A 26,931-nucleotide genomic window follows, 5' to 3' on the forward strand; every position below is an offset into this window, starting at 1 on the left:
TCCCAGCCATCCAGGTCCTTCCTGGCATTGTAACTGTTTAGGAGCAGGCATATGATTGTCCATTTATGCATCTCATCTTGGGAGACTGTTTTCTTTCCTTTTTTTTTCTCACGCTGGGTGTGAATAAGAAACATGCAAACATTCATTGCTACAAGCACCTGTCATGTCCCCAAGAGGCAAGACACCCTGCGGCAGCTCTGATGGGAATGGGGAGAGCAGGACCAAAGCTGGGAGCCAGGAGCCTGGCCTGGAGTCAGAGTGCAGTGTGCGATCTAAAATGCATTCTGGGGTCTACTAATCTGGAGATGAACCCACCCTTGAATTGGCACCAAGAGGACTCTGAGGTTATAATCAGTAAGAACTGGAATGGCTGCTTTGTTTTCCATATATTGTGTGAGGACAGTGTCCTTTATCATCTGGCCAGCCAGATTGAATGATTGTTCCTTAAAACATAGAACTCAGGTATGCTCTAGATTCATTGCCTATATCCATAATTCTGTCAAAAATATTTTTCCTGCCAAACTCTTGGAATCACAATCTTCAAGTTTGGCAAAGGATAATTTTCCCATGAGAGATAACATTCTTTGAATGCAACTTTCCCCCATTACCAAATCATGGCTTGTGGTAACAGAGCACCCTGTAAGTATCAGCAAGGCTGGCATAGGGTGGATCATGTTCAGAGTTGGGCAATGTGTGGCTGGCTAAGGCTTGGCCTGAGTTTGGAGCTGCCAAACATGCTTCTGAATATTGTGCTGCCAAAATACAGGCTCTTGGGTGCACACACACACCCACAAACACATGTGCACACACATGCATGCACATGTGTACATGTTCACACACATGCACACACTTAGCTGTTTTCTTTTAAGAAAATGAAATAATAAAGCATATGGAGGAGGCAGCAGCACACTCATTAATCTTGTGCAAGTCTGCTTCTCATCTCTTAAGAGCAGCAGCATGGTTCAAGGGAACTCATCCACAGAGATGCCTGTATTTCTGCTTGAGTTCTGAATGTGAGCCCAACGTTAAAATTTGGAAAAACAGCAAAGTTGCACACTTTATTAGTGAAGTCACAGGATGGACCATGTGTGATTTTAGGGTGCCATGTCACATTTTCTAATGAGACTTGTGGACCTATTATTTGGTATGGCATCCAGGAAGGCTTTGGTACATTCCCTCAACACCCAGGAAAATTTCCATTGCTGGTCACATGCCAGTTTAGACATTAAACTCACACCCTGCCTGCCCACAGCCAACTTAGGAATTGTGCTGAAATGAAGCTGTCTCAGCCAGGGTTAAAGTAAAATCCTGTCTGTTGGTGCAATTCATTAAAAGGCAATTTGCTCATAGGAGCTACTTAAAGTGTCTGTAATATATTCTTGCCATAAACAAAATCAATAGACACAATCAATAAAGGAATTATCATAAATTTTCTGACAGCTCTATAGTGGCTGCAGGTGGGAAGCCATGGCCAAGGGATGGCACCTGGTGGGCCTGTGCAGGTGGGTTACCCAGCCATGGGAAGACAGTCTAAATGAGCTGTCACAGTGCTAGGCTGTTCCTTGAAAGGGGTACCCACTATCCTTGGCTGATTATGCACAAGTGATGCCTGGATCTCAGCTCTGGTCTGGAGAAGGGCTGGATAAGATCTTGAGTCTGGGGTCTTCTGATTTTTGTTAATGTTCACCAAAACTGACTCTACAGGACCAGGCACATGAGCCAAGGGAGGCTGAACCAGGCTCCCTTCCCCAAATGGCCACACTGCATGTTTACCACTGTTTCTTTGCCTCCTCATCAGCAAAGACTCACAGTGCCTTATCCAATGACAGTACCAAGCACGGCCCACATGGAACAGGAAGGGGCTGTCCTGGAGCTGGACACAAGGACAACTCCTGGGTCACCCCAGGCAGCACAGATCATTGTGCACACAGATGACTACACCCCTTTGTATCTTTCCTTTCTTCTTTTGTCATGCTGGGAACTGAACCCAGGACCTTCCCTCTGAGCTATATCCCCAGCCTTTTCACTTTTTAGTTTAAGACAGGGTCTTGCTAAGTCATTAAGTTGCCCAGGCTGGGCTTGAACTTGCTATCCTCTTGCCTCAAATTCACAGAGCACTGCGACTACAGATGTGTACCATCCTGCCTGGCCCTTGTTCCTCTTGAATGCTGAATCCACCCACAGTTGGATGACTCTTTCCCAGAAGCTGGGTTATGAGAATCAGATGTTCTTACTGTTCTTGAATGTTGGGAATTTTGCCAAGTGGTGACCTCCACGGTAAAGGGAAGTGACAGAACCGTAGTCAGGTACTCGATGTGGAGTGTCCTGAGCCACGTGTGCCAATTCCCTGTCCTAAAATCCATGCCTTGAGTCACTGTCCTGTGCTTCATTATGAAGAGCCACCGTTATGGCCCCTATGCTTTGTCTCTATACTTGCTCCCGTATGTTGAATCACTCTCCTGGGCCCCATGTATTGAGTCAGTGTCTTGTGTCCCACATATTGAGTCTCTTTCCTAAGACCCCATGTGCCAAATTTCTATCCAGGACATGTTTTGAGTCACTATCTTGAGCCCCATGTACTGAATCTTTGTCTTGAGTCCCACGTGACAAGTAGCTGTCCTGGTTCACATGTGCTGAGTTGCTATCCTAAGCCCCAAGTGTTGAGTTGCTGTCCTGGACTCCATGTGTTCAGATGCTGTCCTGGGCCCCATGTGTGAAAGTCACTGTCATTGGTCTCATGTGCTGATATTGTCCTGAACCCCATGTAGACTCTGTCCTGAGCTCCATGTGGAGTCTCCTGGGCTGTATGAGAACAAGACATTCATTGGTTCATTGTGCACCACAGAAGTGAACAGAAGTGTATGAGGTATGGTGCGGATTATAACTGGAAGCAGCTAGAGCTCATAGTGTACTAACATACTGAATTATTTCAGTTTAACAATATCCTACACTTGGGACCGAATAATACTGAATACTTTCAGAAATGGTATGAACTAAACTACATTTATAAAAACTGAAGAAAAGAGAGATTCTGTGGACATATCATGAAACTAGTCATGTTATTTTTGTTAAATTTTATTGTATTAACTTCATTAAACATGGAAACAAAATTATACATAGAAAATGCATAATACAATTTGTTACTGTTTATATTGTGAAATTGCCACATCCTTTCTGATAGCATTTGCATCACCTAACACAATTATCTTTCGGGTACACGAAGGAAACAAAAACAACTTTTAGCAAGTTATAATGCTATGTGGCACTGCATCCTTAACTGCAGTCAGTATGGGACATGCCACTTTGCACTCTACAGAAGAAACATTACATTTTCTCATTCTCATTGACATCTTTCAACTTCCCCACCCACACATGTGGCAACTATAACTAAATTCTCTGCTTCAAGTTGTCAATTTTATATGTTAAAAACAAACATGATCAAGCTTTGTCTATGCGAGGCATATTTCATGTAATGACCTCTTGGTTAATCCAAAGTCACAAAAGTATTTCAAAATTCAATAAAATTTCATTGTACAAACAAAGTGCACTTTACCCATACAACTAAGGCTTGCATGTAAAACGTCCCTTAAAGGCCATGTACTGAAGACTCGAATGCATGGTGCTTTTTCTAAATCTAACATTATTATGAACTTTTTAACCACATCCATGTGTTACTCCACAGATACACTGGAGGAAGATTGTCCCTGTGTGTGTGCTTTGAAACAGTGTATCTCATTCTTAACACATGTCTCTGTCAGTAATTCTTAACTCTCTCACATTTGATATTTATACTAAATTTAATTTGAAATGTGTGCATGTTGTTATGAAAATCATAAAAAGCTTTCATAAGTGTTTACATAGGCTTTCTTTTCAGTGGGAGTTCTTTCATAATTTTCAAGGTAATTGGAAAAATGGAAGGATTTCCATATTTATTGCACATATATGACTTGCCTCTCATGTGAATACTTCATGAATCTGAATACATTGAGAAAAATAAAATATTTCCAACATTGTTCATATGTAATCATATTCTGTTATATGAATTCTTTCAGGTATATACTAACACCTGTGTAGTGAGACTGCTATATTGCACACAGATCTCCTCTGCACTATCCTTTGATGTCAGTGAAAGTCATTTTATATATTCAAAGTCAATTTCCCCTCTTAGTTTTTAAGTCTTCAATGGCTCCTAGAGTAACTGAAAGCCTTTTCCATAGTTTACATACATAGCATTTCCACACTGTGAATCCTTTCATGCCCTTGACAATTTTTGTGTGTGGTGAAGGCTTTCCCACATTGCTTACATACATAGGGCTTCTCCCCAGTGTGGGTCCTTTCATGTGTTTTACAATGACTCTGTGTCCTGAAAGCTTTCCCACACTGCTTACATACATAGGGTTTCTCCCCAGTGTGAGTCCTTTCATGTGTTTTGCAATGACTTCGTGTCCTGAAAGCTTTCCCACACTGCTTGCAAATATAGGGTTTCTCCTCAGTGTGAGTCCTTTCATGTGTTTTACAATGACTTTGTCTCCTGAAAGCTTTCCCACACTGCTTGCATACAAAGGGTTTCTCCCCAGTGTGGGTCCTTTCATGTATTTGACAAGAACTGTGTGTGGTGAAAGCTTTCCCACACTGTGTACATACATAGGGTCTCTCCCCAGTGTGAGTCCTTTCATGTGTTTTACAATGACTTTGTCTCCAGAAAGCCTTCCCACACTGCTTGCATACAAAGGGTTTCTCCCCAGTGTGGGTCCTTTCATGTATTTGACAAGAACTGTGCGTGGTGAAAGCTTTCCCACACTGCTTACATACATAGGGTTTCTCCCCAGTGTGGGTCCTTTCATGTATTTGACAATTACTGTGTGTGGTGAAAGCTTTCCCACACTGCTTACATACATAGGGTTTTTCCCCAGTATGAGTTCGTTCATGTCTTTGACAGTAACTGCGTGTGCTGAAAGCTTTCCCACATTGCTTACATACAAATGGTTTCTCCCCAGTGTGAGTCCTTTCATGTGACTGATAATTACCATGTGTCCTGAAAGCTTTCCCACATTGCTCACATACATAGGGTTTCTCCCCAGTGTGAGTTCGTTCATGTCTTTGACAATAACTGTGTGTGCTGAAAGCTTTCTCACAATGCTTACATACGAAGGGTTTTTCTCCAGTGTGAGTCCTTTCATGTGACTGACAGTTAGCATGTGTCCTGAAAGCTTTCCCACACTGTTTACATACAAAGGGTTTTTCCCCTGTGTGAGTCCTTTCATGTGATTGACAATTACCATGTCTGCTGAAAGCTTTCCCACAGTGCTTACATACATAGGGTTTTTCCCCAGTATGAGTTCGTTCATGTCTTTGACAGTAACTGCGTGTGCTGAAAGCTTTCCCACATTGCTTACATACAAATGGTTTCTCCCCAGTGTGAGTCCTTTCATGTGACTGATAATTACCATGTGTCCTGAAAGCTTTCCCACATTGCTCACATACATAGGGTTTCTCCCCAGTGTGAGTTCGTTCATGTCTTTGACAATAACTGTGTGTGCTGAAAGCTTTCTCACAATGCTTACATACGAAGGGTTTTTCTCCAGTGTGAGTCCTTTCATGTGACTGACAGTTAGCATGTGTCCTGAAAGCTTTCCCACACTGTTTACATACAAAGGGTTTTTCCCCTGTGTGAGTCCTTTCATGTGATTGACAATTACCATGTCTGCTGAAAGCTTTCCCACAGTGCTTACATACATAGGGTTTTTCCCCAGTATGAGTTCGTTCATGTCTTTGACAGTAACTGCGTGTGCTGAAAGCTTTCCCACATTGCTTACATACAAAGGGTTTTTCCCCAGTGTGAGTCCTTTCATGTGACTGATAATCACCATGTGCCCTGAAAGCTTTCCCACATTGCTTACATACAAAGGGTTTCTTTCCAGTGTGGGTCCTTTCATGCAAATGACAATTACTGTGTCTCCTGAAAGCTTTCCCACACTGCTTACATACATAGGGTTTTTCCATAGTGTGAATTTGTTCATGTCTTTGACAATAACGGTGTGTGCTGAAAGCTTTCCCACACTGCTTACATATATAATGTTTTTCCCCAGTGTGTATCCTTTCATGTATTTGATAAGAACTGTTTGTGGTGAAAGCTTTCCCACATTGCTTACATACATAGGGTTTTCCCCCATTGTGAGTCCTTTCATGTATTTGACAATGACTCTGTTTGCTGAAAGCTTTCCCACATTGCTTACATGTATAGGGTTTTCCCACAATGTGAGTTCTTCCATGATTACCAAAAGCTTTATTATTTAATTGTTTCCAACTATGTTTGTATATATAGGAGTCTGTTCCAGTGTGAGCTCTTTCACATTTCTGAATATCATGGTGAGAATTCAAACTTTCCCCCCATTTTATACATGTATAGGTATTCACACTACTGTGATTTCTCTCCCGGATTTTGTCATAGTTGGGTGTACTGAAGGCTCTCACATCTTGATAATATACAGAGGCTTTCTCTTCAAGTTTACTTCCTTCAGTGCACTTAAAGTAGGATATTTCACACTTCTTATATTCATAAAGTTTTTCTTCAGGATTTGTCTCTGCATGTTTCTGAAAGGACTGAAAGTCAGTGGAGGTTTTCCCATGTCTGCGCCAGTTAGACAGCTTCTGTTCAAATTTGTGGAGCTCATATGATTTGAGTACAGTGTTATGTACGATGGGCACAGTTGGTGATGAATGACCAATCAGAGGCTTTCTATATGCAAAGCTTTCACGTGGTTTTATACTAAGCAGTTTCATGTGCACATTCGTATTGGGAGTCATAAAAACTCTCTCCCCATGTTGATACCATAACTTATATTGACAGCATTTAGCTACCTCTGCACCTCTGTCAAAGAAAAAAAAAATAACAACCAGTCACATTTAAAAATATCTTTATAGTAACATTTACCAGGAGGAGATCTGATACGATGTCTCCTAAGCATATTTGATCATGAATTTACTGCACACTTTGAATGATGGCTTGGAAACAGCTTTTACCAAAACAGTATTCATTCGGGAGTTTGGAATTGATATGCTCACAATATGTACTGGTTATTTTCATTTTGAACAAGTGGTATATATGTATAACACATGCTGATTATTTTTCATGCCCTTTTCTTCCATCCTCTACCCCTCTTCTTTCCACTGAGCCTACTTTATCCTCTTCAAAATGTCTGCCTCTCTTTTCTCCACCATCTCTGCTACTTAATTCATATCTTGCATTTCTCATACAAAATACAACACATGATATTGAACTTTCTGTGTTTATCTTATTTAATATGGGTAATAGGGGTTTCAGATTTATCCATTCTTTGAAAAATGACGTTATTTCATTCTCCTTTATAGCTGAATACCATTGCATTGTATGGACACACCATATTATTTTCAGTGCTGGAGAATAAACCCAAGGTCCTAGCACTGAGTTACATTCTCCTAGTTATTTATCTTTTATTGTGAGACTGATTCTCATCAATCATTAAGTTGCTCATGCTGAGCATAAATGTGCCTCAGCTTCCAAGCATGCTCCATCCTGGCTGAGCTATCCCATTATTCCTTTCTACTCATCTGTGAATGGGCATATAGACTGTTTCCTGAACTTCACTTTGTAGCTTTTACTGCTGCAAACATAGATATGCATGTATGTGTAATATGATTACTTTAACTTTGGGAGACTACACTCAGTAGAAGTATAGCTGGATAAAACAGAATTTCTACTTTTACTTTTTTGAGGAACTCCTGTGCACATTTCTATAGATGTTCTACTGCAGTGACATTCCCACCAACATGAGAAAGTGCCTTCTAGTATTGTATTTTAGAACATTAATAGCCTAAATGCTTTTCAGGACTTCTTGAAAACAGCTATTATCAAAACAGGGGCGTTGATTTGGATTTTGAATAAACCCTCAATGTTATCCTATGTTGCAAATACTTAATGCAAATACCAAATTTAAATACATTTGTTTGATAAAATAGCAGTCTTTTGAAAACAGATGTATATGTAATTAGATACGCTGCACTTGGCTCTCAAACAGAAATTGCATATATCTTTCTTTCATCAATATCTACATACAATTTCATACAACAGTTTTATAATCTTGAGCATGGAAAATAATTTATTATTATAATACATTAGATAATGTCACTTGTGGCATAATATCAATACTCCCTACATTTCAAAAACTGAGATATTTCAAATATTCAACTGTCAGATTCTAGATACTAAACATGTATGCAATTTTAAAGAAATTTTGTGCAGTTAAAGAAATCTGAATGTGGCTTCATTTTGTTTTTTGACTTTTGAGACAATTTGCTCAAGTGCTGGAATTACAGGCACATGCCACCATGTCTGGCTCTCTGTACTTTTTTTTTTTTTTTAACATGGCCTCATTTATGTAGTTTACTTGGTTTTAATATTTTTGAACATTGAGGAACATTCTTGTGAGTGCAAATTACCTTAGATTTTTCCTGTAATTTTTGTACTGATCTTCAATTTGTTGGTCATCCCAGTGTCTTCCTAAAATGTAGAAAAAGAAATGTAATGATGAGTTACTACATTAAATAAAAATCATTATTTCCAGTTAGATTCATGGTATAATGTGGTCATTTTCATATTCCAATAAATGAACTGCACTGATGAGCAATAACCAATGCTCCCTGATTGCATAAATGAGAAATTATATCTTCCTTACCTATAGCAGTCACATTTCTAAAGTTTTCCCACATCACATCTCTGTAGAGCTTCTTCTGGGATGGATCCAACAAAGCCCACTCCTCCATGGTGAAGTTCACAGCCACATCATCAAAGGTCACTGCCTTCTACATCATCAGAAATATATTTCCAGTAAAAAAAAGAGTCAGACTTACAACACAAAATATTTCAAATCTACTCATAAAAAGTTGAAATGAGGCTGAGTCCCGCAAATGTTTACTTCATTTTTTGGTCATCAAATATTTATTCTTTTTTTTTTCAGCTTTGAGTTTATTGGTACATTTTAGGGATACAGTACAGTTACATTCATTGTTGGGATCTTGTACCTCTACATGACAGGTCTTGGTTCTCATTTTTTCCCCTTGTCCCTGCCCTCCCTTCACCCCCTCCTCCCCTCCCCATCTACAAACATTTTATTTCTTTATCCACATGCACTTGTCACACAGGGATTTTGATTCTCGATGGGATTCAATGCTAAAGAAATAGCAGAATGGGAATACTGGTTCTTCTGCTGGTTAACCCCAGTTTTATTTCTACATGGTCTGTAAAGCACAGTTCATAGAGACAGCCTAGTAGATCAAATGTGGGGTAAAAAGAACTAGGGTAGATGAATATCTAATGACTTGCTATAACAACATATGTGCTATAAGGATAAATGATTCTTGTGTATGTAACATGCTGTTCTCATGTGTGGGAACTGCCTTAGGTGTGATAATTGAAGTAAAGATTATTTTTGTGATAGTTTTATTTGTATTTTCATTATAGATCACTTAGGAATTTATTTCTGCTGTTATTTTTTAGATCTGAGAAGTAAACAGTTGATGTTGAAAATATTGATGTTTATTCCAAACATTACACATATGCTATTTTATTTTCCTGCTAAGTGCACATTGTATGATATAATAAGAAGCTCCTGACAGAAGAGTGAGGTGACAAGTATGGCCTGGTGGCAAGTATGGAAAGGAAATCTAAGCACACATGCTGTCAGTGCAACTGAGACTTATGTATGATTCATGCTGTTCTCATGTGTGAAGACTATGTTAGGTGTGATAATTGAAACAAAGATTATTTAATATAGTAGAGTTTTATTTGTTTTTGCATTATAGTTTACATAGCAATTTTTTCTGCTGTTACTTTTTAGATCTTGAAGCAGGTAAAGAGTTGATGTTGAAAATGATGTTTGTTCTAAACACTCATTACATATTTGATATTTTATTTTATTGATATTTTCCTAAGTATATTTTCTTTAATATAATAAAACTCAAATTAAAATTCATTTATCAATAGAAATATTTCTAAATAAATAAACATGGACATTATACACCCTCCATAAGATGCCTTTCAAAAAATTTGCCAAACTGGGAGTAGTGGTGCACGCCTGTAATCCCAGCACTCGGGAAGCTGAGGCAGGAGGATCGCTGTGAGTTCGAGACCAGCCTGGGCTACAAAGTGAGTTCCAGGTCAGTCTCAACTACAGTGAGACCCTGTCTCAAAAAACAAAACAAAATAAAACAACAACAACAAAACAAAAAACCCTAAAAAAGCTCACAAAAAACAAAAAAACAAAGCAAAGCAAAAACAAAAACAAAAAACTTTGCCATGACGCCTGTTGAGATCTACCTTTCCCAGAAAAGCTGTCCTTCAAAACAGATGGAGAATTCTTGGTGGTGCAGACTGGTGCAACCACTGTGGAAATCAATCTGGAGATACCAACCAAAAAAAAAAAACAAACAAAAAACAACAACAACAACCAAACAAACAAACAACCCCCCCCCAAACCCAACTAGGATTAGAGGTCCCATTTGACCCAGCTATCCCTCTGCTGGGTATCTTTCCAAAAGAATTAAAAGAATCATACCACAGTGATACATGGGCACCCATGTTTATAGTGGCACAGTTTGTAGAAGCTAAACCTTGGAAACAGCCCAACTGCCCATCAATTGGAGACTAAAGAAGATGTGGTTTTTCTATAAAATGTAGTACTACTCAGCCATAAAGAATGAGAAACTAGAGACATTTATAGCTAAATGGATAATGAGGCCATAGTCTTAAGTGAAATAAATAGCGCACACTTGAGTAAATATCAAATATTTTCTCTGGTGTGAAAAACTAAAAGAGTAAATAAGGTTCAAATTGTATAACTGACATTGTGAAATAGGACAAAAATATCTAAAGGAGTTGGGGAAGTGGGGGTATAGGGGAAAGGAAAGATGGGAAAAGAAAAAATATGAGAAAATTTAAAAAATGGAAACAAAGTTTTTGTAAATACGAAGGGGTGTGGGGGGGAAATAAGAACCAAGATACATCACGTAAAGGTACAAGATCCCAAGGATGAATGTAACTGTACTGTATACTTAAGAAGTGCCAATAAACTTAATGGGAAAAAAAAAAAGATGGAGAAATAAGGTATTTCATTGAGAAGACCAGCTTGGAAGACAGATGAGTTGTAAACTAGCTACAGAGAAAATACTAAGAACATTTTTCACACAAAACCCCACAAACTGTACACAGCTCAAAAAACAGAAACCTAACGAGCTCAATGGATAAACAGCAACAAAAAAAACACCAGGAGAAGATAAAGTATGCACCAACAGATAAAGAAGGCAATGAAAATAACCAACACATCTCAGTTAATATCTTTCATTGTTAAGGGTCTCAACTCTCCAATTAAAAGACACAGAATGGCAGACTGGATCACAAAACAGAATACAACAATCTGTGGCATTCAAGAAACTGCTCTTGTGAACTATAATAGTACACAAGATCCTAATGAGATAATTAACAATGAGAAATAGGAAGAAAAGAGCTAAAGGTGTAGGAAAAGTGGGAAGGGTAGGGGAAAGGGAATAAGGGAAAAGAAAAAAATATGAGAAAATGAAAAAATGGAAATAAAGTGTTTGTAAATGGGGAGGGGAGGAGGGGGTGAAGGGAGGGCAGGGACAAGGGGAAAAAATGAGAACCAAGACCTGTCATGTAAAGGTACAAGATCCCAGTAATGAATGTAACTGTACTGTATACCTAGAATGTACCAATAAACTCAATAAAAAGAAAAAAAACCCTGATTAATCCCCAAAGATATTCACAGACTAAAAATTAAAGGCTAGAAAACAACATTTCAGAGACCAGGACCCCCAAAACAAGCAAGGGTTGCAATGCTATTATCAGATATGGTAAACTTCAAGTTAAATCTTATTAGAAGAGACAAAGAAGGTCACTACATACTAGTTAAAGGAACAATTGAATAAGAGGTAACATTGATAAACCTATATGCACTGAATATGGGAGCACCCATCTTCATAAAACAAAAACTGGTGAAATTAAAGGATCAAATAAACAGTAACACAATTATAGTAGGGGATTTTAATACCCTACTTTTGCAAAGAGGTAGATCAACTAAGTAAACTAGTAAAAAATTTCAGAGCTGAACCACCCCTGAACATATGAACTAATGGATATATACAGAGTATTCATTCCATCCCTCTGCAACAGCAACACATGATACTTTTCAATAGCACATGGTACTTTTTCTACATGGTACTTCCACATGGTACTTTGTCCACAAAGCCTGCTTAAGTAAATATAAAACACAGAAATTGCCCCATGCACACTATCAGACCATTGTGCAATGAAAATAGAAATCAACAGAAGAAATTTTGGAGAAAACAAAAGCTTCAGCAAAATTAAATATACTCTTAAACAACCAATGAGTCACAAAAGAAATTTAAAACGTACAAAAATTTTTTCAAAGATAATGACAACGATGGTACAACCTACTGAAAACTCAGGAACATGATAAAAGTAATTCCAAGCAGAAAATTTATTTTAAACAATGCTATTAGGAAAACAGCGAAATCTCAAGTAAACAACTTTATGAAAAATATTGAGAAACAAAAAACCAGCCCCAAATTGAAATTGAGGGAAACTATAAAGATGAGAGTAGAAATCAATGAAATTGATGCTAAAAGAATTAAAACAACAACAACAACAACAAAATCAAAGAATTGGTTCTTTGAAAGAATAAAATAGATAAGACTTTCACCAGACTGAAGAGAACATGAAAACAGACTCATATCAACGCAGTCACAAATAAAAAAAGGTGAACCCAAGACGAGGCCTGTAATATCAGCACTTGGGAGGCTGAGGAAGGAGGACCACCACATTGAGTATGAGGCCAACCTGGAGTGCATAGTGAGTTCAAGGCTAGCCTGCACGACATAGCAAGATCCTGCCTCAAAACAAAACAACCCAAAAAAGAAATTAAAAAAGGTGAAATCACAACAGATGCTGAAAATCCAGATGATAATAAATACTTTAAAAAAAGTATATTCCAACAAATTAGCAAATTTTGAAGAAAGGGACAGATTTCTAGACATATACAAACTACTAAAACTAACCCAAGTGGACATAAAGATATTTAATAACTCAATAACAAGCAATGAAATTGACAGAGAAATAATCTACCACCTAAAAATGCCCAAGACCTGATGCATTCATTACTGAATTCTACAGAACCTTTAAGGATGTTATATTACTAACATTCCTCAAGCTTCTCAAAGAAATTGAAAGGTGTGAATTGCTCCCAAACATTTATGGAAATTAGTATCATCCTGATCCCCAAACATGAGAAAGACCCAACTAAAAAACAAAACTGGGGGCCAATCTCCTTAATAAATATAGATACAAAAATCCTCAGTGGGATATTAGCAAACAGAATTGCAGTGCCTTATCAAAAAGATCATATATCCTGTTCAAGTAGGTTTCATCCCAGAGATGGAAGGATAGTTAAACATATGTAAGTGAATAAATGTAGTACATCAATCACATAAATAGGTTAAAACCAATATGATCTTATCAATAGACGCAGAAAAGAGAAGTAGAGAATAGATACAGAAAGATGCAGATTCTGTCTTTTGACAAAATCCAATGCTCCTTCATTATAAAAACTGAAGAAAACAGGACAGAGGACCCTCAAGTTATGACTAGCATGACATACGAATAACTTGTCTTAATTCGGTTAATGGAAGATTCATCTACTTCTTGTTATCTATAGAATATACCAAGATAAACATCCAGACCTCAGCTGTATTGTCTTACAACCAACTTGACTTGCAACAAGACCTCAGGAACTGAATGAGTTCATAAGTCAACCATACATGATCATATTGGATCATATATAAATATGATAAAGTTTATTTATGACAAATCAATAGACAGCATCACAATAAATGGGGAAAAATTAAAAGCATTCCCCCACAAATCAGGAAGAAGACAAGGATGTCCACTATCTCCTCTTTTCTGCAATATAATATTTGAAATACTAGCCAAGCAATTAGGCAAGAGAAAGAAAAGGGATACACACAGGAAAATGAGAAGTAATAAATAAACTTTGGCAATGTAGTGGATACAAGATCAACACACAAATCATTAGCATTTGTGCACACCAACAATAAACACGATGAAAGGAAATTATGAAAATACTACCAATCACAAGAGATTCAAGAAAAATGCAATAGCTAGGAACTAATCTATCCAAGGAAGTGAAAGACCTCTACATAGAAAACTATAGTACTCTGAAGAAAGAGATTGAGGAGGACATCAGAAAATCGAAAGATGTCTTCTACTTCTTGAAAGGCAGAATCAATATTATCAAAATGGCCATACTCCTCAAACTCTTACACAGATTTCATGCAGTCCTAGACAAAATAGCTACAGCACACTTTAAAGATCTTGAAAGAACAACCCTATGATTCACTTGGAACCAGAAGAGACCCAGAAGAGCAAAAGCAATTTTGGCAAAATGTGCAAAGTAGGAGGCACAATAGCTGAAGTCAAGCTATACTAGAAAACTATAATGATAACAAACAAACAAACAAATAAACCAGCAGAGTACTGGAACAACAACAGACAGGAGGATCAATGGAATAGAATGAAGGATACAAACTTCTCCAGACACATTCAGCTATTTGATCTTCCAAAAAGGAGCCCAAAGCACATGTTGGAAGTAAGACAGGCTATTCAACATGTGGTGCCTGCAAAACTGGTTATCTGTGTACATACTATTGAAACTGGACCCTTATTTCTTACAATGTACTAATTTGAAATCAAAGATTTAAACCTTAAAACAAACATTAAACCTACTGGAAGATAAAACAGGGAAAACCCTTGATGACATAAATATAGGAAAGGATTTTCTAAACAGAGCCTCAACTGCACAAGAAAGAATGGCAAGGGATTATACCAGACTTTTAAAACGCCTCTATACAGAAAAAGAATCACTTAGTAGAGTGAATCATCAACATACAGAATGGGAAAAATAATTTGCCAGCTACTCCTTAAAGGACTAATATTAACAATATACAAAAAATAGAAAAAAATTAAACCACCTAAAATTAATGATCCAGTCAAAAAATAGGCAAGAGAAAAGAACATACACTTCAGAGGAAGAAATAGTAATGGTCCACAAATATATGAAAAATGCTCAACATCTCTGGCCAGTAGAGAAATGTAAAATAAAACAATATTAATATTCTAACTTACTCCAGAAAGAATGGCAATCATCAAGAAATCAAACAGTAAGAAATGCTCATGAGGCTGTGATGAAAAAGGAACCCTTAATTTTTTGTGTGAGTGTAAAGCAGTACAAGCATTACAGAAGTCATTATGAAGATTTCTCAAAGAACTGAAATTTGAAATTCCATACAACTCAGCTCTCTCCCTTCTAGGTACCTTCCTCAAAGAGCTTAAGACATCATACTACAGTGATACCTGCACACCAATGTTTTTAGCAGCACAACCCATCAACAGATCATTGGATAAAGAGAATGTGGAATCTATATATAACAGCATACTATTCTTCTATAAAAAATTACAGATTTGAGACAACTGTAAGAAAATAAATGCACCTAGAAAATACAATGACCCAGAAGCTTAAATACCATATGGTATCGCTCTGTTTGCAAAGTACAGAGAGAATAATAAACAATGGATAGAAGGGGACTAGGAGATGGTTCTTTTGCAATAGGGAAGTGACTCAAGGGAAAAAGAGGGGTGACAAGGACAGAAAGGGGAAATAAGAAAAAGATATGCTATGTACAAGAATCTATTAAAGTCAATTAATGTAAACATTTTATGCAATAATGAGCTAAATTCATAATATCAGTAGGAAAGAAAATTGGGATGGGGAATTGGAGAAGGGAGGGAAGGAAGAAAAAAAGGGAGAGTATTAAAAACAAAGAAACAAGCACCACTCCTCTCAAGATGATTGTAAACTGCATGAATTGCAAAAATGTACTAAAAAAAGATATAATGGTGAAATTTTAGGCTGTACAAAGATGAAATAGTATTGTAACAAGCACTGAAAAATAGCACTTTATTATACCTTTTGGATTATTTTTGAGACAGGGCCTTGTTATGTACACCAGGCTGGCCTCTAACTTGAAGTGATCCTTCTGCCTCAGCCTCAGCTTCCATACTCCTGGGATTACAGATATGTGCCACCATGTCTGGCTGAAATATAGGACATTAAAAGATATTTTTTCCCTTTAGAGGTAAGTGGCTCACTGAGACTTAGGGCATACACAGCTTTCCCACCCATCCTCACCCCAGATGAAAAGCGAATTATGTAGATGATGACACCAGGAAGCCTGGAGCTCAGGTTTCCTTTCCACAAGAAAGGGGACAATGAACTGGAAGGGATGAAGCTGGACAGGGAGCTGGAAGATGGCTTGAAGGGATGAAGCCAGGGTGCAGATTTGCATTACCTCTGAAGGTTAACAGTTTCTTAAGCTAAAGTACCCTTGCCCACTTTTAAATGGAGAGATGGTGATCTCCTCACTGTTAGCTTTAACCAAATCTTTTCCATTCTTAACCAAACACTTTGATTTGTTCACTGGCCAGCAGGTAACAAATAAGCATATGAGCCTAAGAGGCCAGTAACTGTTTCTTATTGTCTATGTCAATGAATAACTTTTTGTACATTTTTCCGTCCCTTTCCTCACCTATTTAGTAATTATTCTCTTAGCACTCACTATGGTGACAGAGTAAAATGAGACCAATATATTAAGGCCTTAAACCAGAATTTAGTAATTATAATAGGTTTTTTTTTTTTTTTTTTGGACTGACTATAGGGAAGTGCATGCATTTCGTGTACTTGCAGTCATGCACAGATGATTAAGCTTTTCACAGTGTGCACATTCTAGAAAACATCTGAGTTGGGTTATTATATAAAACATTTGTTTGATAGTATTTGTCTCAATTGATTATTTAAAATACAGTAATACCTTGTTTCAAAACATTTCTGTTTGCAAACAATTCAGTTCATAAACAAAAGCACCCAACAAAATTTTGCTTCCATTTGCAAACTCCACATCTGGTGACAAACACAACTATGGCTGTCTTCCTCACAAAAACACAAATGCATTCATCTTTCCAAAAATTGAAAAAAAATTTAAGTTATTAAAACAGGTACCACTGTACATTGGTTTATATTTGTAAAATTGGAACATTTTACTTCATGTTCTTTAAAAAATACGAGCTGGGTATAGTGGTGCATGGCTGTAATCATAGAACTTGGAGATTAAAGCAGGTGAATTGCTCTAAATTCTATAGTGAGCTAAGGGTAAGTCTGACCTACGTACTGAGCCCCTGTCTCAAAAAACTGAAAATAAGTAAATAAATAAATAAGAAATGAATGCAGCAAGGGATGTTGCTACACACATGCAAACACAGCATTTTGGAAATATGAAGAAGGGAACCACACTTTCAAGGTCAAAATGACCAGCATAAAATCAGAAATATATTTGAAATGATCCCTGGATTCAAGTAATAGCCCAAATTTACTGATAGAAGTAGAAATAGTTTAATCAATGTTACATAGATAAACCAGAGGCCCACCATACCATTGGTAAGTGTGCACAGATATTGGTGGGCAGCTGTGTGGACCAGAGGGGCGTGGTTGCCGCGGGATCCCATCCAGGGCTCTGCCCTGACCCCAGAGGCTTGGGCATACCTGCCCAAGCTAAAGGCTCACCCAGAAAAGAGCTGCACAGGTACACAAGCTTCAGCCAGCAGCCCACCATACCATCAGCCACAGCCAAGGGCCTGCCTGGAAAAGAGCTACACAGGCACATAAGCAACAGCCAGAGGCTTAACCTGATACCATTGATAAGTGCACAGAGACCCTGGCCAGAAATCTACACAGAGAAAAGGAACTGGGGTGCACCCCCAGCCAAAGACCCTCTTAGACAACAGCTATATAGGGGCCTCAGTGAGAGGCACACCTAAATACCATCCCAAGTGTGCACAGGCTCCAGCCAGTAGCCCACCCAGACAACAGGTCAACTGAGGGATCCAAAAGGCCACCATTTTGAACCCAGGAATTGGCACAGTGGTGAGCAGCAGAAAGAAGGCTTGCTGAGAACTATAGATGGCTTGGTGAGCAAAAAGTTGCCTCAACAAAGGCATAGCAGGCTGCATCTGTTGAAATGAGAAGACATATAAACAAGTCTCAAAACAGACTTCCAGATCACCGAAGGCAACCTCAAAGGATAACGAGATGGAACTGTCTGATACTCAGCCACCTAGACTCCCTGAACTGGCAATGAAAGAGGATCTGGAAAAAAATGAAATCAGAAATAATTTCTCAGATAATAACAGAGATGGTGCCCACAGTGCAAGACGTGATCAATAAATCTAGAGCAGACATAGATAAAAAAAGTAGAGGAGCTGAGGAACACAATGGAATTCCAATGTAATGGAATCCCACATGATGTGATCCCAACAAGGATCACAACCCTAGGAAGCCCAGCAGAATGAATTCATCAGGCACAACAAGGAATTAAACACAAAAGGGGAGATCCAACAAAAAGAAAAAGTCATGACAAGAATAAGTCAATATATATCAGTTATAACCATCAATGTTAATGGTCTCAATTCACCAAAAGAAACAGACTGACAAAATAAGTCAAGAAACAAGATCCAACAATATGCTGCATACAAGAAACCACTTAATTCAAAAAGAAACTCAGACTGAAAGTTAAACGGTGGAAAACAAAACTCTATGTAACAGGAACCCTCCCAAAAAAGCAGGAGTAGCTATCCTCTTTGCAGATTAAGTGGATTTCAAACTAACACTGATTAAGAGACAAAGAAGGATACTACATCCTTGTAAAGGAAACAATCTAAGAGGAAGAGATGATAATTATTAATATATATGCACCAAACACTAGTGTGCCCAATTGTATAAAGAAATACTGATGGACATTAAAAGTTAAATAAGCATTAATATAATAGTAATGGGGGACCTTAATACCCCACTGTCACAAATAGATAAACTAGACAAAAAATAAACAGCAAACCACTAGAATTAATCAACCTGTTGAACAAATGAACTTAACAGATGTTTACAGAGTGTTCCCCACCCCACAGAATCAGAATACACATTCTTTTCAGATGCACATACTCCTTCATAGAACATATCTAAGTAAGTGCAAAGAATTGGAGTGATACCCTCTATATTATCAGACCAGAGTGTGATGAAATTGGAGATCAATAGGAAAAGAAACCACAAGAATTTCATAAAAACATGGAAATTGAACAACACACTTCTGAATAACCAATGGGTCACAGAGGAAATTAAAGAAGAAATCCAACAGTTCCTACAATTAAATGACAGTGCCAATACAACATATCAGAATCTATGAGACACAATAAAAGCAGTCTTGAGGGATATTCATAGCAGTGAATACTCATATTAGGAAAACAGAGGGAGTTCAATTATATAACCTGATGCTGAACCTCAAACTCCTAGAAAAAGAAGAGCAAGACAAACCCAAAGCTCTTATAAGGGAGGAAATTACAAAGATCAGAGTAGAAATCAATGCAATGGAGACTAAGAATGATGCAAAAAAAAAATCAGTGAAGCCAGAGTTGGTTCTTTGAAAGAATAAACAAAATCAACAAACCCTTAGCCAATTTTATCAAAAAAAAAGGAAACAAAAAGCCCAAATCCATGCAATTAGGAGTGAAAAGGGTGAAATTACAATGGACCTGCAGAAATCCAGAGGATCATCAATACCTACTTCAACAAATTATATGCCAATAAGATGGAAAATACAGAAGAAATGAACAGATTCCTAGATACACATGAATTACCAAAGTTGAATGAAAATGGCCTAAAACTTCTAAATGACCCAATATCAATCAATGAAATTGAAAATGTAATTATAAACTTAACAACTAAGAAAAGCCCAGGTCCTGATAGCTTCACTGCTGAATTCTACAAGACAGGAATTAGAGAGGAATTACTGCCAATACTGTTTAAACTCTTCAATGAAATTGAAAGAGAAGCAATACTCCTGAATTCATTCCTAGAAGCAAGCATGACCTTAATCCCCAAAGCACAGAAAGACCCAAGTAAAAAAGAGAACTATAGGCCAATCTCACTAATAAACATGGATGCAAAAACCCTTAATAAGATACTGGCAAACAGAATGCAGAAGATCATCAAGAAGATCATACACTCTGATCAAGTAGGACCCATCCCAGGGATGCAGGGAAGTTTCAACATATGCGAATCAATAAATGTGACACACTATATTAATAGAGCCAAGGACAAAAACCATATGATTAACTCAATAGATGCAGAAAAAGCATTTGACAAAATCCAATATGCATTTATGATAAAAACCCTCCAACAACCTGGAATAGGTAGTCACTACCTCAATCTGATAAAAGACATCTATGAAAAACCAACATCCAATATCATATTAAATGGTCAAAAACTGAAGTCCTTCACACTAAAATCAGGAATAAGACAAGGATGTTCACTATCATCACTCCTGTTCAATATAGTTTTGGAAACATTAGTCACACCAATTAGACAAGAGAAACAAATAAAATAAAGATGGTAAATGAAGAAGTCAAATTTTCATTATTTGCAGATGACATGATACTCTATATAGAAGACCCCAAGAACTCCATCTAAAGTCTTCTAGACCTAATAACCAAATTCAGTAAAATACAAGGTCAACATAGAAAAATCAATAGCTTTTTCTGTACACAAGAAACATTCACCAAGAGAGAAATGAGGAAATTGATTCCTTTCACTGTAACATTCAAAAAATTGAAGTATCTTGGAATCAACCTAACAAAAGAAACCAAAGACCTCTATTCTGAAAACTACAGCACCCTGAAAAGAGATTGCAGAGGATATCATAAAATGGAAAAATATTCCTTGCTCCTGGGTAGGAAGAATCAACATAGTGAAAATGTTCCTCAGAAAAAAGTCTACTATCTAAAATATATAAAATATATAAAGAACTTAAAAAAAAATCAGACCTCCCAAATTTAAAGATCCAATAATAAAATGGGCATCCGAAATGAACAGACATTTCTCAAAGAAGTAGAATTATCAAATAAACATATGAAAAAATGTTCAACATCACTGGTCATTTGAGAGATGCAGATGAAAACAACGCTGAGATTCCACCTAAACCCAGAAAGAATGACTGCTACTATGAAATCAACCAATAACAAATGTTGGCGGGGCTGTGGGAAAATAGGAACCCTGCTCCACTGCTGATGGGAGTGTACACTGGTACAACCACTGTGGAAATCAGTACGGAGATATCTCAAAGAACTAGGATTGGAAGACTTATTTGAATCAGATATTCCCCTGCTGGCTATCTTCCCCCTCAAATTAAAAGAATCATACTGCAGTGATATATGTGTGCCCATGTTCATAGCTACACAATTTGTAATAGCTAAAACTTGGAACCAGCCCAATTACCCATCAACAGGAGACTGGATAAAGAAAATGTGTGTGTGTGTGTGTGTGTTTTAATAAAACGGAGCAGTACTCAGCCATAAAGAATGAGAAACTAGAGACATTTATAGCTAAATAGATGAATATTGAGGTGATATCCTTAAGTGAAATATATAGGACATACATGTGTAAATACTGAATAGTTTCTTTAGTGTAAGAAACTGAAATTGTAAATAAGGACTAAAAGGTATAATAGATAATGTGAAATAAGAAGAAAAGTTGCAAAGGGGAAGGGGAAGTGGGAGGGGTACAAGAAAAGAAATAAAGGAATGGAATTAATAGGAGAAAAAGAAAAACTGGAAACAAAGTCTTTAAAGATAGGGAGAGATGGAAGGGCTGAAGGGGCAGGGGAATGGGGAAAAAATAAGAGCCAAGATAGATTATGCAAAGGTGCAAATTTCCAATGACGAGTGTCATTATATTGTGTACCTTAAATGTATCAATAAAATTAATTTTTTAATATTACATAGATTATTGTATTTCCAAATTTTAACTAACTTTAGAAATACAAAGTATAAATGATTCATTCTGTCAGTTAATAATATTCATGCACTTAGAACTAGATATATTTAGTCCATTCAAAAAAACCAGAATATTTCCAAAGAAACAGAAGTTTACAAAAAGTCTGTTAGAATGTATGCTAGCTTCCTGCATTTACTAAATATAAATATTATCTTAATTAAAATACAGAAAACTTAGAAATTGGAGAGAGTGAAGTTTTATCAATTCCCTGCTTTCATTTCTCAGTGCCAGGTAGGGGAAGGGAATCCAGGGCCTCAGTGACCCTAAACACATATTCTACAACTGAACTACATTCAGTTCACCCATGTGTTTTTGATGCCAACCTTCTTCTTAAATAATCTCTGGTTTTAAATATGTCACAAAATAAAATTTGAAATATTTAGAATTAGGTGATAATTTAAGGACATTGTCAAAGTTTGAAATAAAAAAACTTTCAATTAAATAGAGGTTTTAAGAAATATGTTTAGCAAAACAATCATGAGAAAAAAAACTAATAAACTGAAACCAATAATCTGAAAAGTATGAACAAGAGAAAGTAACAAGGCAGGTACAATATCAAAGCTCACTATGAAAATAAGAAATATTTGCAAAGACCATTGATACTTTAATTTCTGAGAAAGAGTCACTATTAGGCCATGTTGACCATCCAATTTTGATTCTTTTGATAGCCTCTGGGACACTGGGATTACATGCATATACTGTACCTCTGCACTTGGCTGACTGAAGATATTTTAAGATAAAAGCATAATTAAATGATCCGTTAATGAAATTTCCATAGTAGATATAAATTTCTAGTAACATGTAAAATTTCAAACATGGTATATGAATAAGAGGGACTGTGGAGAATCCAACAAGTTGGCAAGCAACTCAAATGACAAGTAAAAAACTTCCCTTCATAAATTCATCTCGAAATGGGATGACAGTTGCTTCCATAAAACTGAGATAAAGATCAAGATGAGATATGTATATACACCAATTCCCCATGATCAATATTATTTGTTATGCATATAAAAATATATACTAATGCAACCTCTTTCCTAAAAAACATGCTCAGCTAGACAAGGTCTCCCATTTCTAATTAAAAAAAAAAAAAAAAAAAAAAAAAAAAAAAAAAGGGAGTGTAGAACAGCCAAGCATGGTGGTATACACTTGTTATCTTAGTACTTGGGAAACTGAGACAGGAGGATTGCCCTGAGTTCAAGGACAGTGTAGGATACAAAGTGAGTTCAAGTCCAGCCTGGGCTACATAGTGAGAGCCTGTCTGTCAGTCAACCAACCAACCAATCAATCAATCAATCAAAAATACCTGCAGAAATTTCATGAAGTTCCCATGATCTTTACCGGAAACCAGGCAATAGGTTTATTAAGAAAAGGCTGTAACACCTAGGAATGCAGATTTTCAAAGCCAGGATAAAACATTAAACAGTAAATTACAAGGGTTTATTAGAAAATAGCTTCTCATCTTGGCAGGAAGCTAAGTGGCAGCATAGGTCCTTAGCATATGTGATGCTCGGAGACAACTATATGCACACAAACACACACAGTCACATACTCACACACACACATACACACATAACCATGACTAAGTGATGTTGGTATATTTGTCAAAGATTAGGATGGTTCAGCATCAAGAACAAAAATCAACAAAAAATCTTTATTATTTGAATCCTAATATAAACATGTTTTCTAAATTTTAATTTCCAGTATTTATTAAATGACTATAATAAAGACAAAAGGGATTAACAACTACATAAAGTACATATACCACAAAACTAACATATGGGACTGTAAATGGAGACACTCTACATGAATTCTTTTACAATCAGAAATAAGTCAAGGATATTCACTATCTCCACTGTTGGGCCATGCGAGACCAAAATTCATGTGCCATGTTATAATGCAGGTAAGAAAAATAAGTGACATAAGGATTGAATTGGAAGAGGCACAATCATTATCTACAGAAGATCAAAGTATCAACATCTTAAAACAACAAGAAGATCTATCTTTTCAGAGAACTGGAAAATAACAGTCTTTCTCATAGTTTTAATACTAAAACTACATGAATATAATAAAGCCAGGGGATTCCCAATCAGAAGACATAGTACAAGGGACTGCCTCTCAAATCTTATTTTTTTCTTAAATGATGGTCAGTATAGATATAATAACTACAGAGAAACAAATAGTCTTTGGTTTAGATTTATTTTAGGATGGGGCTTTGACATACTACAAGTTTACAAAATGATTTATTATTAATAGAATCAAAAGTGCAAGAATGTACTTATGACATGCGAATATCATGAACATTTTAGGGAAGAAACTATATTTTTAAAAACATATTTATTAGATTGAACTTTTATCAATGTTTACATAAATTTCTAATATCAGCCTTAAAAGGAGTTAACAGATGGACCATCCTGCAATTGTCTCAATCTGTGCCTATATTTTGTTTCATACAAGAAAATCCTCCTCACATATCACTGTAAGGAAAGATGTTATCAATAATAAGAAATAGTCATACACCTCCAAGAATTTATATATCCACTTTTATAAGACCTTATCAACAAATTCTTTAAAAATCTGCAACATAATCATAGAGAAAAATATTATGTACAGATAAAATTCGATAGCCAGGCATGTTGCACATGCCTATAAGCCCAGCAGTTGCATGGATTGAAACAGAAGAAAAACACCAGTTCTTGCCAAACCTGGGCTACATAATGACTTCAAGGTCATCAGAACCACACAAGGAATCCCAGTCCCCCCCCCAAAACAAAAGAAAAATAAGTTGGAGATTATCTGTATAGGACATAATGTACAGACTTAGATTTGATGATAAGCTATAAATTCTTTATATTTCTACTACAACTATATTTATAATACTACTGAAGCAACTCTGAGTGTGACAAACATCTATTACAATCCCTTCCAAAAAACAAAGGATAGCACTACAGTTTTCAAATCTCAAATAAAAAACTAAAGAGAATTTTCCCTTTTTATTTTCTGGGACACACCGTAGAGTTACAGTCATTTAAGTCTGAAAATGAGACAACATTTAGACACACTAAATATATTAGAAATATCAAGAAATATTTCTGGTTCATTCTAAAGTGAAATTTGATATGATTGGCAGCATAAATCAAGAGGAACAGTTTACTAATCCCACATTTGTGATGGTAAATTGTACATTTTATGGGCTGACTAAACCTGAGTTTTCATCACAGACTTTCAAAGGTGCACTACCAACAGACATAAGGCAAAAATATAAAATAAGAAACTGTAACACATGGAAGAAAGTAAAATAAAAGTATTTTCTCATCTGTTAAGAGTGGAAAAATCTTCAGATATAAATTTGTAAAGGTACAAATGTTAAGGTGACTGTAAAAAGACACAAAAAGAGTAACATGATTTCTGTTCAGCAAAGAATATCCTTAAATTAACCTGCACATTAAAAATTATAGAAGGCATTTTCATTCTCTACAACTAAAAAACTACCCTAGAGCTGGAGATTTAGCTCAGCAGTTCGGTGGCCTGTCTTGCAAGTGCAAGGACCTGAGTTCAATCCCAGGTACCAAACAAAAACAAAAACAAAAACAAAAACCTATCCTCAACACAAATATGAATACATAATATAAGCAAATAAATTACAGAAAAGTGTACACAGGATGGGGAGGAAAAGAAGGCATCAAACAAAAGAAAAATGGAAATGAATATCAATCCAAATCAGAAAAATTAATCAAATTTGAAAATGTTTGGTATTTGTCCAGAAGAGAGCTAGGAATTATTGCCCCCTGGTGGTGTAGTGTGCATAGTGTTTTAGATTTTAAACTGTTATTCACGCTTCTCTAGCAAGCATGCTCCTGAGCATCAGTGGCACGTTCTCTAATTTGTTTCTACGGCAGCAGAAGAGAGAATGCTTACAGTGCATTTATATCACTGATAGAACTTGAAAAGGCAAGTGAGGAATCATGTGACATCCACATGTTTTCTGAAGAATAGAATCACCACTGAATATCTCTGACTTAGTAGGGTCAGCAATCATGTGAGATCCTGGATGACAGGGCACCATGAGAGGGCAAAAAGATCCCACGTGTTGACATTTTTCTAACTCTGCATTACAAATCCAAGGTGAGTGAAACAAAAATCTCACAGTCTGAACTTGAACACTTTTTCTCTCCTTTTAAATTAATTAAACAATTAATTAATTCAGACAGTGTCTTACTATGTAGCCCAGACTGGCTTTGAACTCATGGCAATCCTTCTGATTTAGCATCCTGAGTGCTGAGATTACAGGCATGCACCACCACACCAGGCAGTTTTTCTCTTCTACCCCTCCCCACCTCCTTTCAGATTCTACTAGAGCAAAAATCCACAAAGATCTTCACAGCTTGGTGTGCTATAATGACACAAGTGAAGATGTAGAGGCCAGACAAAGGGGAAAGTGTCTTTTTTGTTTGTTTGTTTTTGGTACTGGGGATGGAATTCGGGTCCTTGCGCTTGCAAGGCAGGCCACCGAACCGCTGAGCTAAATCCCCAGCCCAGACTTCTAGTCACAAGCATTTTTTTCCCCCAGTACCAGGGATCAAATTCAAGCCTTTGTGCTTGAAAGGCAGGTGTGGTGCCACTGAGCTAAATCCCCAGCCCCGACAAAGGGGAAAGTGAAGTGAAGCTTTGTGCTTTACCTCAGCTGTGCCCCTTCTGAAGAGGCCATTCCCACAGGCTTCTTGAGGATGCCAACAAGAGAGAGTTCTCCACAAATGTGGGAAATTTAGGAGAACTCAGGCAAATTTGAGGGACTGCAGAATCCAGCCACCTATGGAACACAGAACAAATGCTCTTGGTGATCTCTTCCCTT

The 26,931-nt window shown here is 36.9% G+C and overlaps 1 protein-coding gene across 3 annotated transcripts in view; it reads right to left on the reverse strand.

Annotated features, from left to right (window-relative positions):
- Positions 1-3,141: 3,141 nt before the first annotated feature.
- LOC104872697 (zinc finger protein 709-like) overlaps positions 3,142-26,931 on the reverse strand; it is a 48,225-nt gene continuing 24,435 nt past the window's right edge. For all 3 annotated transcript variants that reach the window (XM_019209754.2, XM_019209753.2, XM_033757384.1), the window contains exons 2-4: positions 8,715-8,841; positions 8,479-8,539; positions 3,142-6,871 (exon numbers count right to left, since the gene is read on the reverse strand). In XM_019209754.2, coding sequence (XP_019065299.1) covers positions 4,219-6,871; positions 8,479-8,539; positions 8,715-8,802 — 2,802 coding nt within the window. In that variant the 5' untranslated portion in view covers positions 8,803-8,841 and the 3' untranslated portion in view covers positions 3,142-4,218. The remainder of the gene's footprint in view (positions 6,872-8,478; positions 8,540-8,714; positions 8,842-26,931) is intronic.

Source organism: Fukomys damarensis, unplaced genomic scaffold, assembly GCF_012274545.1.
Source record: "Fukomys damarensis isolate Sample0158 unplaced genomic scaffold, DMR_v1.0_HiC HiC_scaffold_30, whole genome shotgun sequence".
In the NCBI taxonomy this organism is placed as follows: Eukaryota; Metazoa; Chordata; class Mammalia; order Rodentia; family Bathyergidae; genus Fukomys; species Fukomys damarensis.